The following is a 15,465-nucleotide window of genomic DNA, read 5'->3' as shown; positions in this document are numbered from 1 at the left end:
GTTTTATTTTTATGGTATATTTAAAATCACAATCTGGACAAAGGAGATATTCTGGTCCATGACACAAATATTTGTTTCCCGTGTTCCAAGAGGGATAAGCACAGAGATGGGAGTGGGGCAGTCCTGAAATCTATTCCTGACTCTGCCGCTAAGTTGCTGTGTGCCTTGGGCACATCACTTGACCTCTTTGTCTTACTTTCTTCACCCATGAAAGGGGGCATGATGATATACTTATTTGAAGCACAGTAGTATTGTTAAGATCCAATGTTGTTGTTTTTTACAGCACTTTCATCCCATAAAAATGCTGCTGTTGTAATGTTGCAACTGAATTGCTTTTAGAGAAAAAGCAATCTTCTGTACAGGAGCTGTATATAGCTCATGTAAGTTTTTCATTGATCTGAGGTGGGTTTTTTTTAACATCATTCTGAGAAGAGGTTATGAAATGTCAGATATAATCCCTGTGGTAACAGAAGTCAGTGCAACGGAGACTCTCCTGAAAGTGTGACATTTACTTGCTTTACTAGTAAGCTCACCACCAAGCTGGGGGTGGGGGTGGGGTTTCTCACACTTGGACACTAATTTTTCAGGATTTCTGTTACTAGATTTAAGTAATTTAGTGGAAATGAATTCTTCATTTTGTCCAGTTACACTGTATTGTGGCTTTGCTTTCGTTGGTGACTAGGTGGTGAAACATAAGGTTATCTATCCCTATTATTAATGAGACAAAGTGAGTGAGGTAATATCTTTTATTGGACCAACTTCTGTTGGTGAGAGACACAGGCTTTCAAGCCACACACAGCTCTTCTTCAGGTCCATTGTTGTCCATTTTAGCTGTACTTCATTCGTATTGCTTCCACCTCCGTACCACTTGCCATTGGCCTTTTGCTTACATGAAAGATGCAAGAGACGCAGGGGAAGCTGTCAGAAGTGACTGGAGAGTAGGCTTAATGAGGAAGGAAAGTTGTGGGTACTGTATACCAGCTCTGCATGTTTCCATTGGACCCAGCCTGTAATCCCCTTCGAACATCAGACTTTCCCAACACACTCAGACTAGATCAACCTTTGAAAAGATTCTCACAAATATAAAAATATACTTCTATCTTAAATGAATAAGCTCTGTATCAGTCATGCCTTCCTTCAGTGAGACACTGTTCCAGTTTGAGAGACAGTGATTAGAACTTCCAGGTTAATAGCCCTAAAATTTTAGTTATCTTGTCATGAACCACATGAAGTAGAGGCAAACTGTTTGAAACGGTGGTATGTTTAATACTTGGATATAGACATTCAGGATTCTTGTTGTTCTGTTCTACTGTGTGTGGGATTGGGAGAGGGAGAAGGAGGAAGAGGGAGGAAAGGAAATGTGATATCCTTAGAGCACACGAAGACATCTCGTGCCCAATTCTGTCTCGTGCCCAATTCTGCCATCCCTCCTCTCATTAAGCAGTACCTTTCTATCCAAGTAGTCCCACTGAAATCTGTGGAATATTTTTGTGGCATGGTGCTAATCATTATAAGAATAGCAAAATCAAGTACAAAGTGAGTTTAGCAAATTCAGGACTTCCACAACCAGAGAGTAATTGCAAACGAAATTACACAAGGAGGGGTGCCTGCATGATGATATTCATACACTTGAGACCAGTGATGAGCTGCCAAAATCTTAACAACCGGTTCCCTACTGGGTCTTCGGCAGCACTTCAGTGGGGGGTCCTTCACTCGCGCTGGGTCTTCGGCAGCACTTCAGTGGTGGGTTCTTCAGTGCCACCCGAAGACCCAGACCAAGTGAAGGACCCGCCGCCAAAGTGCCGCTGAAGACTTGGAGCGCCACCTGGTCAGTACAAGCCCAACGTATTTTTTTTTACGTGTTTTTTTTTTTTAGTCATCCCTGCCGGGGCCCCATCGAAATTGGACCCCGCACTTCCTAAAGCTGGCCCTGCACATCAGGGTTGCAAAATTGTATTGGGGGCTGGGTAGGGAAGGCTGTGCCTCCCAAAACAGTCTGCCCCCCCATCTGACCCCCACCCACGTCCTGCCCCCGAGTGCCCCCTCATAACCCGCAACCCATCAATCCCCCCCTGCTCCTTGTCCCCTGACAACCCCCTCCTGAGACCCCCCACCCCAACTTCCCCCCAGGACCCCACCCCCTACCCAACTCGCCCTGCTCCCTGTCCCCTGACTGCCCCGACCCCATCCACCACCACCCCAATAGACCCCCCAGAATTCCCATGCCTACCCAACCCCCCTGTTCCCCGTCCCCTGACCGCCCCCCCAGAACCTCTGCCCCCTCCAACTGCTCCTTGCCCCTTATCCAACCCCTCCTCCTAGCCCCGGCCCGGCCCCCTTACCATGCTGCTCAGGGCAGCATGTATGGATGCCGTGCGGCCCGCTGGAGCTTGCAGCCCCCCCCTTACCTTGCCGCTCAAAGCAGCAGGAGCTGCTGAGCTGCCCAGAGCACTGGTGCCGGCGGCTTGGCACGCTGTGGCTCTGCGAGGGGGGGAAGCGGGAGAGTGGCCAGGGGAGCTTCCCCAGCTGGGAGCTCAGGTGGGCCGGAGACAGGATGGTCCGGGCCGCAGACCGGAGTTGTTTGCCCACCTGCCTGCCCCTTTAGCAGCCGGTTCTACACAGGCTTCTAAATTTAACAACCAGTTCTTGCGAACCAGTGGAAACCAGCTCCAGCTCACCACAGCTTGAGACTAAATAGTAGCAAAGAGAAAGCACTGGCCATAGATGACCCTAGGGGCAATCTGTTAGTCTGCAGGTGGTTAGACATTGATTCTTCTGCAGTTCCCAAACCATTATTTCTTGTAGCTTCTCTTAGATGAGACCAGGATAATGTCAAAGTCACTTCCTTTTATTTCTTTTTGACTTTCAGATCATTTGAATCTAAATATCCAGCTGTTGGGTGGCTTCAGACGACAGTTGAGGTGTTGAAAGATTAACTCAGACACCTTCTGTGAATGTGGGTTGAAGGCTTGCAGCATGTCAAGGAAGACCAGAAAAGATGCAATGAACATTCTGTAATCAGGAAAATGAGAGAATTTCTTCAAGAACACAGCAGAAACCTTTCTTTCCTGCAGCTGGAAGATGTGGCCACATGTTTTTGATATCTGGTTAATTTAATAAAGGACTCTCTGTCAGGCTATCTGGTGACCTTGTAAATCTTGTACCTGTGTGACAAAAGTGCCTTTGAAACTTGCAGTAAACAGTTCATTCTCTGGAAAACCCAACTGTTGGAAAAATCACTATTGAAGAATCATGTCAAAAAACCTGGAGATCATCAATTTGTCATTTTTGTTGGAACATGAGAGGGAAACAATACTGGGAGTACTGAAGAGAGATGAATATTTGAAAAAAGTGGAAGATAAGAGGATAAGGTAATCTTGTAAAAAATTGCTTTTTTTTCGTTCTCTCTTGGTTGAGTTGTTCTTAGAATATTGCAGACTGGGTAGGATGGCCAGGTGCCTGGTTTTTTACCAGAAAGTCCAATTGAAAAGGGGACCTGTCAGTGTCTGGGCAGATCTGCTGACTGGACATCCAAAGTTCAGTTACTGCGGGTGGGGAAGCACTAGCTCATTACCCGCTCCAGCCCCTAATCAACCGGGGTTGCCTCCTACCTGTGTCAGGCAGCTGCAGCTCCCAGCCCCAGCTCTGCAGGCGAGACCCTCCCAACCTAGGCTGAGGGAGAGGGGAAGAGGAGAGGGGAAGGGACAGGGCAGAGGAGGTTCTGGCACGCCTGCTGGAGTGTCCAGATTTTAAATATTATGAAGATGGCAACCCTAAGACTGGGGCCTGACTTGAGGGTCTCTTCACTGCCATGTGGGAGTCCTGCATTTCAGGAGTGACTTTAGCACTTCAGCACAATTGCTCTTCTAGTCTCATGTGAATAGAAGTATGGCGGAAGTGGGAGGTGGGAGGAAAATGCTAGTTAATGCATCTTTTTGTAAATGTGTGTGACGCATGCATAGCTACAGGGTATAAGACTGGGGAGAATGATATCCTGGTTAGCAGAGTCATTGGAAACTTAAATCCAGTACCGCCTTGTTAACACACAGAAATGAATTCTGTAGGTTTGTTGTTTCTTTGTTTTGTTTCTTAAGTTGGAATATTACTTCATGCAAGGCTAAACTGCAACAGAATGCCAGTGCATGCTGAGAATTAATGATACCTAGATCTACTGCATACCTTGGAAATTTGCCATAAGATTGTCTTAATACGTTTGTAGAACATTTTTAATGGGCTAAAATTATGGCATAATGAAATCTGATACTTTGCATTGAAATATGTACAAATTCTGTTGATTGATGTTCATTCCAAATTTAAGATCCCAGCATTCATGTTTGATTCCCACAGAAATGTTCAGTCTCAAAGTAACAAAATCTGTGATATCCTTGCCACTGTCTATGTTCTCCTTGAACAGGAAGTCATCAGTTAGGCACTAATACTGAATTTTGGTAAAACAGAAAATAGTGGTTATCCTGCAATAAAAATGAAAGTACTTATTTTCTAGTATGTTACCAAGTTCATTTTTCTATTGATGGCCCAATTAACTCTCCTACTGAAGGTGACTGAAAAAATGTGTGGCAAATGTTTTTGTATTTCAAGTAGAGTTAGAAATATTGCCTGGTACTGGTTCTGCTATTTTGTTTGAACTGATCCCATGCGCTCAAAAGGGTTAAACAAAGCTCTTCTGACTCTCTTCTCAGAGAGAGTGGCTATGTTGTGTGTGTTCCTTCAGAGCCAATGAGTGTGAGCGAGCATGGTGTCAGTAGTAGCAGCAAGGAATAGCTCAGTGCTACTTTCCCCGACAGTGTTCAGGGGAAGGGATTTTGCAATCCAAGATTTTAGGATAGCAGCCTTGCCTGCTAGCTCTCAAAGGACCCTGGAGGAAGGTGTAGAGACTCCATGAGGGTTAGTAGACCTCTCCTTTCCTGAAAGATTACACAGTTAGAACTGGAAGGAGATTATGTGGGAACAGAGGACAATGGGGTTCAGTGGGATCGGATGCAGATATTTCAGGTGACAATTCATATGTATTTGTTTCAGTTAAGCATCCATCCTCTGAAAGTTTTGATGTTCCCTCTCTCTCTGCTTAAATTTTTGTGTAGTTTGGCTCTGACAAACAAGTTTAGAATGCATTTATATGTGTCACTTGGTCAGGGGGAGGCTGGCTTAGAGTGTGCAAGATATACCAAGTTGCAAAGGGAGATGGAATTCAAGTGTTTGTTTGTTTCCACTTCTGTATTCAAAAGTCAGGCTGTGGCTTGTTTTTCTCTTTGGATTGGCAAGTGTCTCAGACACGTGTATTCATTCAGCACCCACTGAGGTCTCTCGATATAGATCCAGTTAAACTTTTATCGCTGTGGGTCTGTACTGAGATCTCTCCATTTAACTGTCTCTTCCCCCTCACCTTCTGCAGGTAAATGAAGTAACTAGAGTAAATGCAGTGCACCCATTGCTGTTGGCAGCCTCTTTACCCAGTGGGAAATGTGGCAACCAGAGTAAACTGAAAGCTTTTCCTTTTGCCTAGCCTAGCTCACTTAATGTAGGAGTGAGGCAGGAAGGCAGATCTCCAACCCTGGCAGTTGTGTTTAATTTGCTCTGATTATGGTTGTCATCACTGAGATGAAGAAGGGAAGTGCAGACCCAGCAACAGTTGAGACACGGTTTGTTCCAGCCACGGTGTTTACCCTTGGAGCAGGATCAGCCTTAATAGTGATGGGCAGCGATGCTGCGAACCAGAGAGTAGCCCTGGTAGTAGTGCAAGCTCATGGTTGGGAGTTTAGGCTCTGCAGGAGTGCCACTGGGGAACTTTGAGATGCATAAGGTGCTATCGTGCTTATGCTCCTATCAAAGATTCCTGCATCAATTTCAGTAGGTAAATGGGCTACTGGTTTCTCAAGCTCTGAGGTAGGGCTAAGTTTTTGTCCCTTTATGGTCGCTTAGAAACCCTACCCTGTGGAATTGTGGGTATGTGGCTTGGCAAGGTGCAAACTGGTAACATTTTCTGCATATGGGCCGACTGGAGGATTTATTGGCTTTTTGTCTGGTGGGAGAAGATCTCCTTAAGAACAGCTTGAAATCTGAAATTAATGTGAGGATCCTTATAATTAAGAGGAACCATTTGGGAAAAAAACACCTTAAATTCAGTGGAATGCACACACAGCCTTCCGGCGACTTCAGGGAAACTAGTGAACCCAATACCCTCAGGTTATTTAGAGAATTGTCCCTCAAACACGTTTTGCTCACTGTGCCTGATAACATCAAACTCCAAGACCCTAGAAAGTCTCCCAATATATTCAAGCCAGGTTTGGATCTGAACAGGGAGCTGGGTGGATTTCACTATCTCCAGGGAGAGTTCATCATGACTCTCTGAATGGAGCTAAATTATCCCTGGCAAGGATATCTTTTATCCTTGACTCATAAATATACTTCTGAAGAACATGTTTTGTCTTTGGGATGCCATTTGGTGCAATCTGGTGTGTGTATTATCTAAATATATTTCACAGAAGAACATAGTCTTCTACATTAGATTTGTTTTTCATTCTGGCAAGATGCTCAATTCACATTTAAGAGTTTAATGTATTATCAGTATTATTATAGTGCCTGTGGAGCCCTAATCATGGACCCAAACCCCACTATGCTGGGCACTGTACACACACAGAAGAAAGACACTCCCTGCCCCAAATTGCTAACAATCTAAGTGTAAAACAAGAAACAACGGATGGATACAGACCAGCAGGTAAGTGCAAGGAAACAAGTGAGGGGCGGCATGAGAGAAAGCCCTGAAGGTTCCTGTTTTAAATTTAACAAGTGGGCGATGGAGACTGACATCATGGGCTGATCAGAGGCAGAAGTCGAACTTTTGATACTAAAGGAGAGATCATAGGTAGGATGAGGATAGACCTTGAGGGGCTTTGAAAGTGAAGTCAAATAGATGTTTTGTAGGATAGAGAAGAAGGAGTTAATGGAGAGATGCAGAGAGGGCAGATGTGGTCACATATATTCAGAGCATTCAACCTACCATGATATAGTACCATTGAGCTATAACATATGGGCACATATCCTGACTAGTGCATCTCTTAGTACTTTGTTACATTTACACCTTTCACATCCAGCTTTTAAATGTAAATCTTCTTTTTATTCTTTAAACAGGAATTAAAGTTCTGGATCTTGTTTAAAGAAAAAGTAATAGAATAATAGCTGAACACAGAAAACAGAGAAGGGAAGTAACTTGAGCCTTTCCCAACATAATGCTATCAAGTTATTACTCGTGTGCTGTAATACCCACTTGGCCTCCGAACAGCAGTTTAGTTGGCCAAGTCCACTCAACAGTTCCTCTGGCAAGGATTCTGCATGGTCAGGGGGGCCAATTAGAATAAAGACTCCTTATCAATCAGTACAATAGAAATATTTTTAAATATCAGTATATTCTAAATATAGAACAAAACTGTTCTCTCAGATAACACTATCTGGCAACTAATGGAAAATTCACAAAGTGAGTTGAAATGGATTTTGGGAAATTATCTGTGTATGGAAATTGACTTGTCAGGTGATGTATCTGAAGATGTTTGTAAGGGCAAATGTTGTAAAATACTATGGATTGTATACAGTGTGTACAATATATGTTTTTGCAAGACTGATGAATAGTTCTTTAAAGAAAATATACTTTATATGATAGCGTAAGTTTCATTCATATGTGCCCGGGAAGAGAGAAGCTGATAGTTACCAATCACATTTGACAAGTAAATTGCTCCATTAGTACATTATTATTTGATATAAAATACTTCTTGTGTATAAATAGTTACTATTTTAGTACCATAAACACAGATGCCTGTGGTCTCCATTCTATTTAAAATTTAAGAATGTTCCATTTCTGAACTAATTAATAACTTGTGTGGATTTTTTTTATCGTACTGGGGTTACCATTGATTCTACCAACATATAATAAATGTAACTCAGAAGGTATTTCATCTTGCTAACATAGTTCGTAATTTTATCTTTAAAAATTCCGGGAGCCAAAGGTTTCTGCTGTGTGATAATATAAACTTTCTCTTTTTTTCCTTTCTTCTTCTTACCACCTTCATTCTCTCTCAGGAGGGTTTTTAACATTCCAACAAGAATATATTTCCATCTTGCTTCCAAAAAATAAAAAATAAGCCTAAAAGTGCATGAGTACAACATAATTTCTTGATCTCATTTGCTGTTTTCAGTTGTCTGACAGTATCTCTGCACTAAAGAGGGGGAAGAATTTATAAGCAGGCATTTTTAAAGGGTTTTCTTACTGCAAATTCACAACAATATATCTTGGAACCAGGACCCAAAGGATACCCTGAGACTCTGGGACCAGTGGTTTGCATTGCTCTGCCTTATAGGAATGAGCAGAAGTAGCTAGGATGAGCTTGAGAAGGTGGGACCTTGGTGGTACTAGCCCAAAGCAGCCAGCACTAGCTGTAGTTGAGGGGACATTGGGGAAGAGCTTTCCAGCCACCAGTTTGCTTCCTACACTAACCTAGAGGGATTGCTGTTGCTCCTGATATCATCACATTCATTCAGCTCTGAAACTTGGTTTCCCTTCACTGAATTCCTCACTGCAACTATTCAGCTGTACAGTATAACTCTCCTCATTCATGCTTCTCACCTCCCTCCTTTTCTTTCCCTTTTCTACCACCCTACTCCTTCAGTTTCCTTTTCCCTTAGCTAATTCCCGGTCTTACTCCAAAACTCCCTTTCCATTTCTACTATTCCTGTTGCCCACTTCACACATGCATGCTATCCAAAATAACTCATCAAACATCTCAAAATCAGGTTTTGTAATATAAATCAAATAATTATATAAGCAAATTGAATAGCCCAAAATTTTCACACTTGGATTCCTGAAAATTGAGCACCTAAAACCATATTTAGGCAGACAAATGGCCTGATTTTCAGTGTGGTGAGATGCCCCTTGAAATCATTATTAGTTTATCAGTTCATACAGTGGTTCTTAATAAAATTAATTTTTACTCTTCCATCATCCCATCCAATGCAAGATAAAATGTAGAGAAGCAAATCCAGTTCCAAGTACCGGATCTGCATGCTGGAAATCATTCTAGTGGAAGGCAGAGTCACTTTATAGCTGCTTCTGTTACTCTAGGGCTGAATTAGCTTCCTCAGCCTGTGTATGGCCTAGGTCCAGAATAGCTCAAACACCAACAGCTCCAAATGATGACTGTGGCTGGCAACTCAGCTCCTCGGGCATAATGGAATTTTCTACTACAAGGGTAGAAGTTCATCTTTACAGGAGACAGTTTTCTGGAGGTTGATCCAAAGCTATGGAATGAACTCACTCTTTCTTGTCCTCCCCTCCTCCCATTTTCCGCAGTGAATGCACTAACAATGCATTGAATGTCTAGCTTTTTTTTTTGTCTTTTTCTCAATTCAGTCTGCAATTTTTCATAACTTTGCAAACTTTGGAACAATTAGAGTGGCAAAAGGAAAACTGGAACACTGACTCTACAACTTTTTTTCAAAGTGAGGTAGTTCTGAAAAGTTGGGGTAAGGGGTAAGGAAAAGGAAAAAAAATGAAAATTAAAATTGCATGCCATGGTGGAAAAGATGGTGATATAAGAGGCGTCATGTTTTACAGAGTTCCTTATCACATGGACATATCTGTTTTCCTCACACTTGCTTTTCTGAGTCATTTATCAAATTTGCTGTATACTAAGACTATTCTGCTTTCCACTTTGATATTTTATGAGGGCATGTTCCTTGATTTTATGCTCCATTTAGAAAAGTTTAGATTATTACTTATGTCAGTGTTGCCTAGTTATTGGGTATAAGAAACAAAATGCATCTTCAGTGCACTTGGTATGTTCCCTCTGAATTGATGGCGTTTTTTAATATACCATTTGCATTTAAAAGAATAGCTGAGTGTTAGCAGAGACAGATGTTAATACTTGTCTCTTCTGTCAAACCCCTAATATTATAGATAATTTAGATTCCTTAGGGGTATTATAGTATATTTCTCCCAGAAGTTTGATAAATGGGATTCTGCTGGGTTTGCCTTCTCTTGGATTCTCTTTGTACTCTTAGAAAATGTTTTGGTCGTGTTTTATTTCTTGTATACCATGAGTGAGAACAAATGTGTCCAACTGCTAGCTTGAGAATCTATTGCTTTAGAATTTAGGAAAATGTGCCTCCTGTGCTGCCTGTACAAGAGATGGTGTTACATTTGCTATCCCTTTTCAGTAATGTTTAATGGTCACAGCTATGCAGTGGTTGTTTAGAGGCTGCTGTGATGATGGATTATTTTCAGATGACTCATCTACCTCCTCCTACTCTTAATCATCCTTGGAACACTTAATTCTTCATTTTCTGAAATGTGACCCCATTTGTTACAATCTGTCTGTGGTTCAATCCAATAGCCTCTGCAAGGAATCCCAAAACAAAGCTTTTGACCATCACATCTGCCTGAATGTTTTCTGATGAACAAGTCAGTAGGGAAACTGAGGGGCTATTTATTTTACCAGGATTTGAAGAAAGCTTTTAAGACAGCAATAAATTTTTTCAAAAAGTCAATCTGCAAGATGAGCAGCCTTAGCAGAATGAATGTCATCAATCAAGAATTTGTATTGGATAAAGAATAGGAATTACTGAGCAGATGGAATTACTGGAAAATAAGGATACTGCCTCTTTAAATATACTACCAAAGGAGAGGAAATGCCAAGAAAGGAAATGTTAACCTTAGAGGAAACATTTCCACTTTGATTAAGGAGGTGAACTGCTTACGTTTTAAAGGTGCTGTGCAGAACAGAAAAAGACTTTGTGCCCAGTTTTGCTGCTTTATAATGCAAAAAGAAGGCATGAAAATTGTGAGGGGTTACTTTTGGGCTTATTTTTATATTAGAAACTCAGATCCTTTCCATCCTGTAAGACTCTATGGTGACTGGACAACCTTTGAAATAGTGACATCACAAGAGCCAAGACCATAACCGCTGAGCAACTGAGAGGGGAGGGGATTTTTAGTCACTTTAAATTTTGGGGTTTTCAACAGATATAACTGCAATGACTTACTGACATTGTTGGGAAATGAAGCTCTTGCCATTCTTAACCCTTCAATTAAGATCTGAGAGCTAATAATATGCATCCATGGAGAGCCCCCCAAATCCTCCAGCAGCTGGGGAGCAACTGAGTTGACTTTCCTGCTAGCTATTTCTAAGATCAAGCAAACAAGCAGATTAACCCTCCCCCACACACACCCACAAAAGCAGTTTTCAGGCCTTCTTCATATATCCTACTAGTATGAATAGAAAATCCCATGTGGGTCACCTTTAATGGACCTGTTCTCAGTGATAGAGTGAACCCCTGTGCAGGGTACAGACAGGTGCTTAGTGGGAAGAATTCAGGTCCCAGAAAAAGCAGGCACTGAATGGTATAGACTCCTGTGGAGTTACCATATAGAATTGAACAGGTCTATGCAATATTGAAAAACGTGAACATACAAAGTGTTTGGAGGGTCAGAGATTATTATCCTGCTGCACCTGCACAAATATGGGGTGATTATGCTAATAATATCTAAAAGCTCCTGATTTGGATGGGAAGGTGTGATCGGTTAGACCCCCCTTCTGGGGTGCCACGTGGGAAGACATATTGGGATCTCACTGAGCCCGCCCGTTTCACCAGCTTGGGCTCCCTCACCCTGTCCTGCTGTGCACACACACCCAGCTGTAGAATCACACAGAGTCTGCAGTCAGTTCTGTATGGCAAGACTCAACTCGGGGAATTGCCCAGCACTCTGGTGCACATACCCTCTGGAGTGTAAGCCCGAAGTTATATTGTCTTGCGCTGCATAGAGAGCTATACAGCGTAAACTCATGAAATTCGCTCCCTCCCTCAATGTGGAGGAAAATATGCACAGCTTTTTGCCCCCCCCAGTTATGAATTGCACAAACGGTGTTTTAGAATAAGCAAAATAAGTTTATTAACTACAAAAGGTAGATTTTAAGTGATTATAAGGGATAGCAAACAGAACAAAGCAGACCAATGAGCATATAAAACAAACATGCAAACTAGGCTTATACATTAAAGAAATTGGCTACAAATAGTCATTTCTCACCCTAAAAGTTGTTTTATGCAGGTTGCAGAGTTTCTTGAAGGTAACTGCACTGCTTGCAGCTTAAATCTGCAGTTATACCCATCACAGGCTGACCTTTCTTGCCTGGGGTCTCCCCTCCCATGCCCCTGCTTAGTTCCTTTATTTCTTCAGGTGTTTTCAGCAGTCTTCCTTCTTGGGCAGGGAGGCAGTGGAGAAGAGCCAAGATTAACTCACTCCCCACCTTAAATAGGATTTACATATGGCAGGAATCCTTGGTTTCCTATTTTGACCCCCAACCCCTTCCAGTGGAAAAATACCAGAAGTCCAAAATGATGTCCAGTACCAGGTGATATGATCACCTGAGCCTGCAGTGTTAAAGCAGCATCCCAGGAAACTTCTCAGGAAGGAGGGAGATTAGCATCTTCAAAGTCCTATTATCCTTCCTAATGGCCCATGAAGGCTGTTTGCATACTGTCCAGTGGGCATTCCCCAGGTAAAAACATAGTTGCAATTATTACATAGTCAATATTTCTGACTTCAGATACAGAAATGATACATGCATACAAATTAGATAATCACCTTCAGTAAATGATAATCTTTCCAACGATACCTCACATGACCCATCTTCCATAAAACATATGGGGCGTAGGCTCATAGGAAGGCAAGAAAAGTCACACCTTTCTATTCAAAGGGTCAGACAAGCACCGTTTGGGAATCCTGAGATACCAAGACACACACACATTATCACAGAGGAGCAGAAAGGCATGGCTAGAACTCACTAGTGCTTGTTCAGGTTATTAAAGATAGTTTGTAGATAATGGATGAGCTGGAGAGAAAAGCAAGAATCCAGAAACTCAGGCTGGTGAGCATCTAGAAAAAATAAAGCCTGTGGACTCTAAGCAGTTTTTCCATGCACTGGCTTTATTAAACTCCATGAGTACAGCAACTGCACAGAGTCTGATGTATATAGATTCTGAAATAGGGCTGCCTGTTGCTAAAGCAACTTCAGCAAAAAAAAGTTTTCCATCACTTCAGAGAGTTTACTTATGTGGAATGGCTTACTGAAGTTGGGCTATTTCTTTTTATAAGGCCACGTTTACACTTACCGGGACGGTCGACGCGGCGAGTTCGACTGCTCGGAGTTCGAACTATCGCGTCTGATCTAGACGCGATAGTTCGAACCCCGGAAGCGCTAGTTCGAACTCCGGTACTCCACCGCGGCAGGAGGAGTTGCCGGAGTCAACCTTGGAGCCGCGGAGTTCGCTTCCGCGGCGTCTGGACGGTAAGTAAGTCGAACTAGGGTAGTTCGAATTCAGCTACGTTATTCACGTAGCTGAATTCGCGTACCCTAGTTCGACCCCCGAGCTTAGTGTAGACCAGGGCTTAGATTTATTAATAAGGATTTTTGTCCTGATTCTTTATGTTCACTGCATACACACAGAGAAGTTAGATTAAAAACACAAATATTCTTTCTGGAAGCTTGCAGCGTAACACTATGTTATTTCTTAGAATTCAGAGCAATAACACACAAGGATCCCAAATCAGCAAGAGACGAAACAGGTTGCTCCCTTTGGCAGCGAGACACTACTTAACCCAAACTTGCTTGAAGCAGTCTCTTTCCATACTCACTCTGATAGATGCTTTCCTACAGGGCCCTCTAGCCTGCAAGCAGGACCAAGAAACCCTTCTCTTGCAGTTCCTATGCAGTCCTCAATACACCATATTGACTATTCTCCTTTTCTGCTGGACAGGAGGGGAAAAAAAGCTTTCATTAGCTGAAAGAACAGGGTTTTATGTATGTTCTGCTGTACTTTGTAAGATGCAAGATTAGAGCTGGGTGAAATTTTTCATGTGAAACCTTTTTTACACCAAAATATGCAGATTCACGTCAACTGAAACAATGTATGAATTTGGGTCCATTTTGGCACCTTATTTTATTCAAAAAAAGAAAAAAAATGAGAAATGTTGAAATGGTTCATTTGCCATTTCAGCAACTAAATGTGTTGACTTTTTATTATGAATTAATTTCCAATTTTATTTAAAAAGCAATTTTAAAATATTTTTAAAGCCTTGACATTGAAACTAAATGTTTTGTTTCAAGTCAACCAAAATGTTTTGACATGAAATGAAACATTTTTTGATGTTTCAGTTCGCTGAAAACTTCAAAACATTTTTGTTTTGGGTTGACCCCGGAAACATTTTTTTTTTTTGTTCAGGCTTTTTTGGGACTTTTACCTGAACAGAATATTTGGTTATTTGGACAATCCTACTTGAGATATTCTTCAGATGTCAGCTTGGACCTGCCTGTCATATTCTATAAGTGAACTTTGTTTAGAGTTGTAAGAAATAATTACAGCTCTAAACAAATCAGTAAATCTTTTTATAATGCAAAAACACCGGTTACAATTCTTAAAATGAAAGTATATAGCAAGTGGAAGACACTGTAATGCCAGTGCACTTCACAAATAATAATTGTATGCATGGAGCAAATACATACTGAGACACTTGGCAACACTGTACAACCATTTAAAGTGATATTGAAGATACTAGTACACTAAAATATAAAAGCCAACACAAAGCCAAATAAGGTGACCCATACAAATCTCAATCCACCTTCTTAATGACCAGTGCTAGCATTAATTGAAATTGAAAGCATCTCCACGGGGGATAAAAGGTAGTGTTTGCCATGGATTAATGTGCTGTAATTCCTTTGCCATTGTGTAGTGCCCTATAAGCAGAAAGGGATACTTGTCTATGGGTTTGCAAGCACTAGTGGCTCACCAGGGAGGGAGGGATAGCTCAGTGGTTTGAGCATTGGCCTGCCAAACCCAGGGTTGTGAGTTCAATTCTTGAGGGGGTCACTTAGTGATCTAGGGCTAAATCAGTACTTGGTCCTGCTAGTGAAGGTAGGGGGCTGGACTTGATGACCTTTCAAGGTCCCTTCCAGCTCTATGAGATAAGTATGTCTCAAATTATTATTATTTATCCATATACAGATTTCAATGGGAGGTTGTACATATGGAAAAATACAGTCGCTCTTCAAAGATTAAATTTATATCCTGAAGATTCTAATAATTTCTGACTTGCCTCTAGTAACAAGTGTAGTAGTATATCAGAACTAGATATTATTTAAGGTGAAATACAGAAATTTCCCCCTTTAATTACTTTTAAAGTGTTGCATATGTGACCAGTGTACAAGCTCCATAAATCTATACACACTGTTATAGAAGATATCTTCTAATTTTAGACACACATGCAATATTACTATATTACTCTTAGTTGTTTTCTTTTATATATCTCTGTACATTGGTATACTAGCTAGTTCTGTTGTATGACTTCTGAAAAATAAACACCAACATCCTTAAAATATTAGTGGTGACTAGCTCTGGCAAAGT

The 15,465-nt window shown here is 41.6% G+C and overlaps 1 protein-coding gene across 2 annotated transcripts in view; it reads left to right on the top strand.

The window, feature by feature from the left end:
* The first annotated feature begins 2,879 nt into the window (after nucleotides 1-2,879).
* SYTL5 (synaptotagmin like 5) overlaps nucleotides 2,880-15,465 on the top strand; it is an 88,067-nt gene continuing 75,481 nt past the window's right edge. For both annotated transcript variants that reach the window (XM_044982188.1, XM_044982183.1), the window contains exon 1: nucleotides 2,880-3,371. In XM_044982188.1, coding sequence (XP_044838123.1) covers nucleotides 3,253-3,371 — 119 coding nt within the window. In that variant the 5' untranslated portion in view covers nucleotides 2,880-3,252. The remainder of the gene's footprint in view (nucleotides 3,372-15,465) is intronic.

The sequence above is a fragment of the Mauremys mutica genome, chromosome 1 (assembly GCF_020497125.1).
Source record: "Mauremys mutica isolate MM-2020 ecotype Southern chromosome 1, ASM2049712v1, whole genome shotgun sequence".
Classification (NCBI taxonomy): domain Eukaryota; kingdom Metazoa; phylum Chordata; order Testudines; family Geoemydidae; genus Mauremys; species Mauremys mutica.
This window is presented reverse-complemented; position numbering and strand designations above follow the sequence as displayed.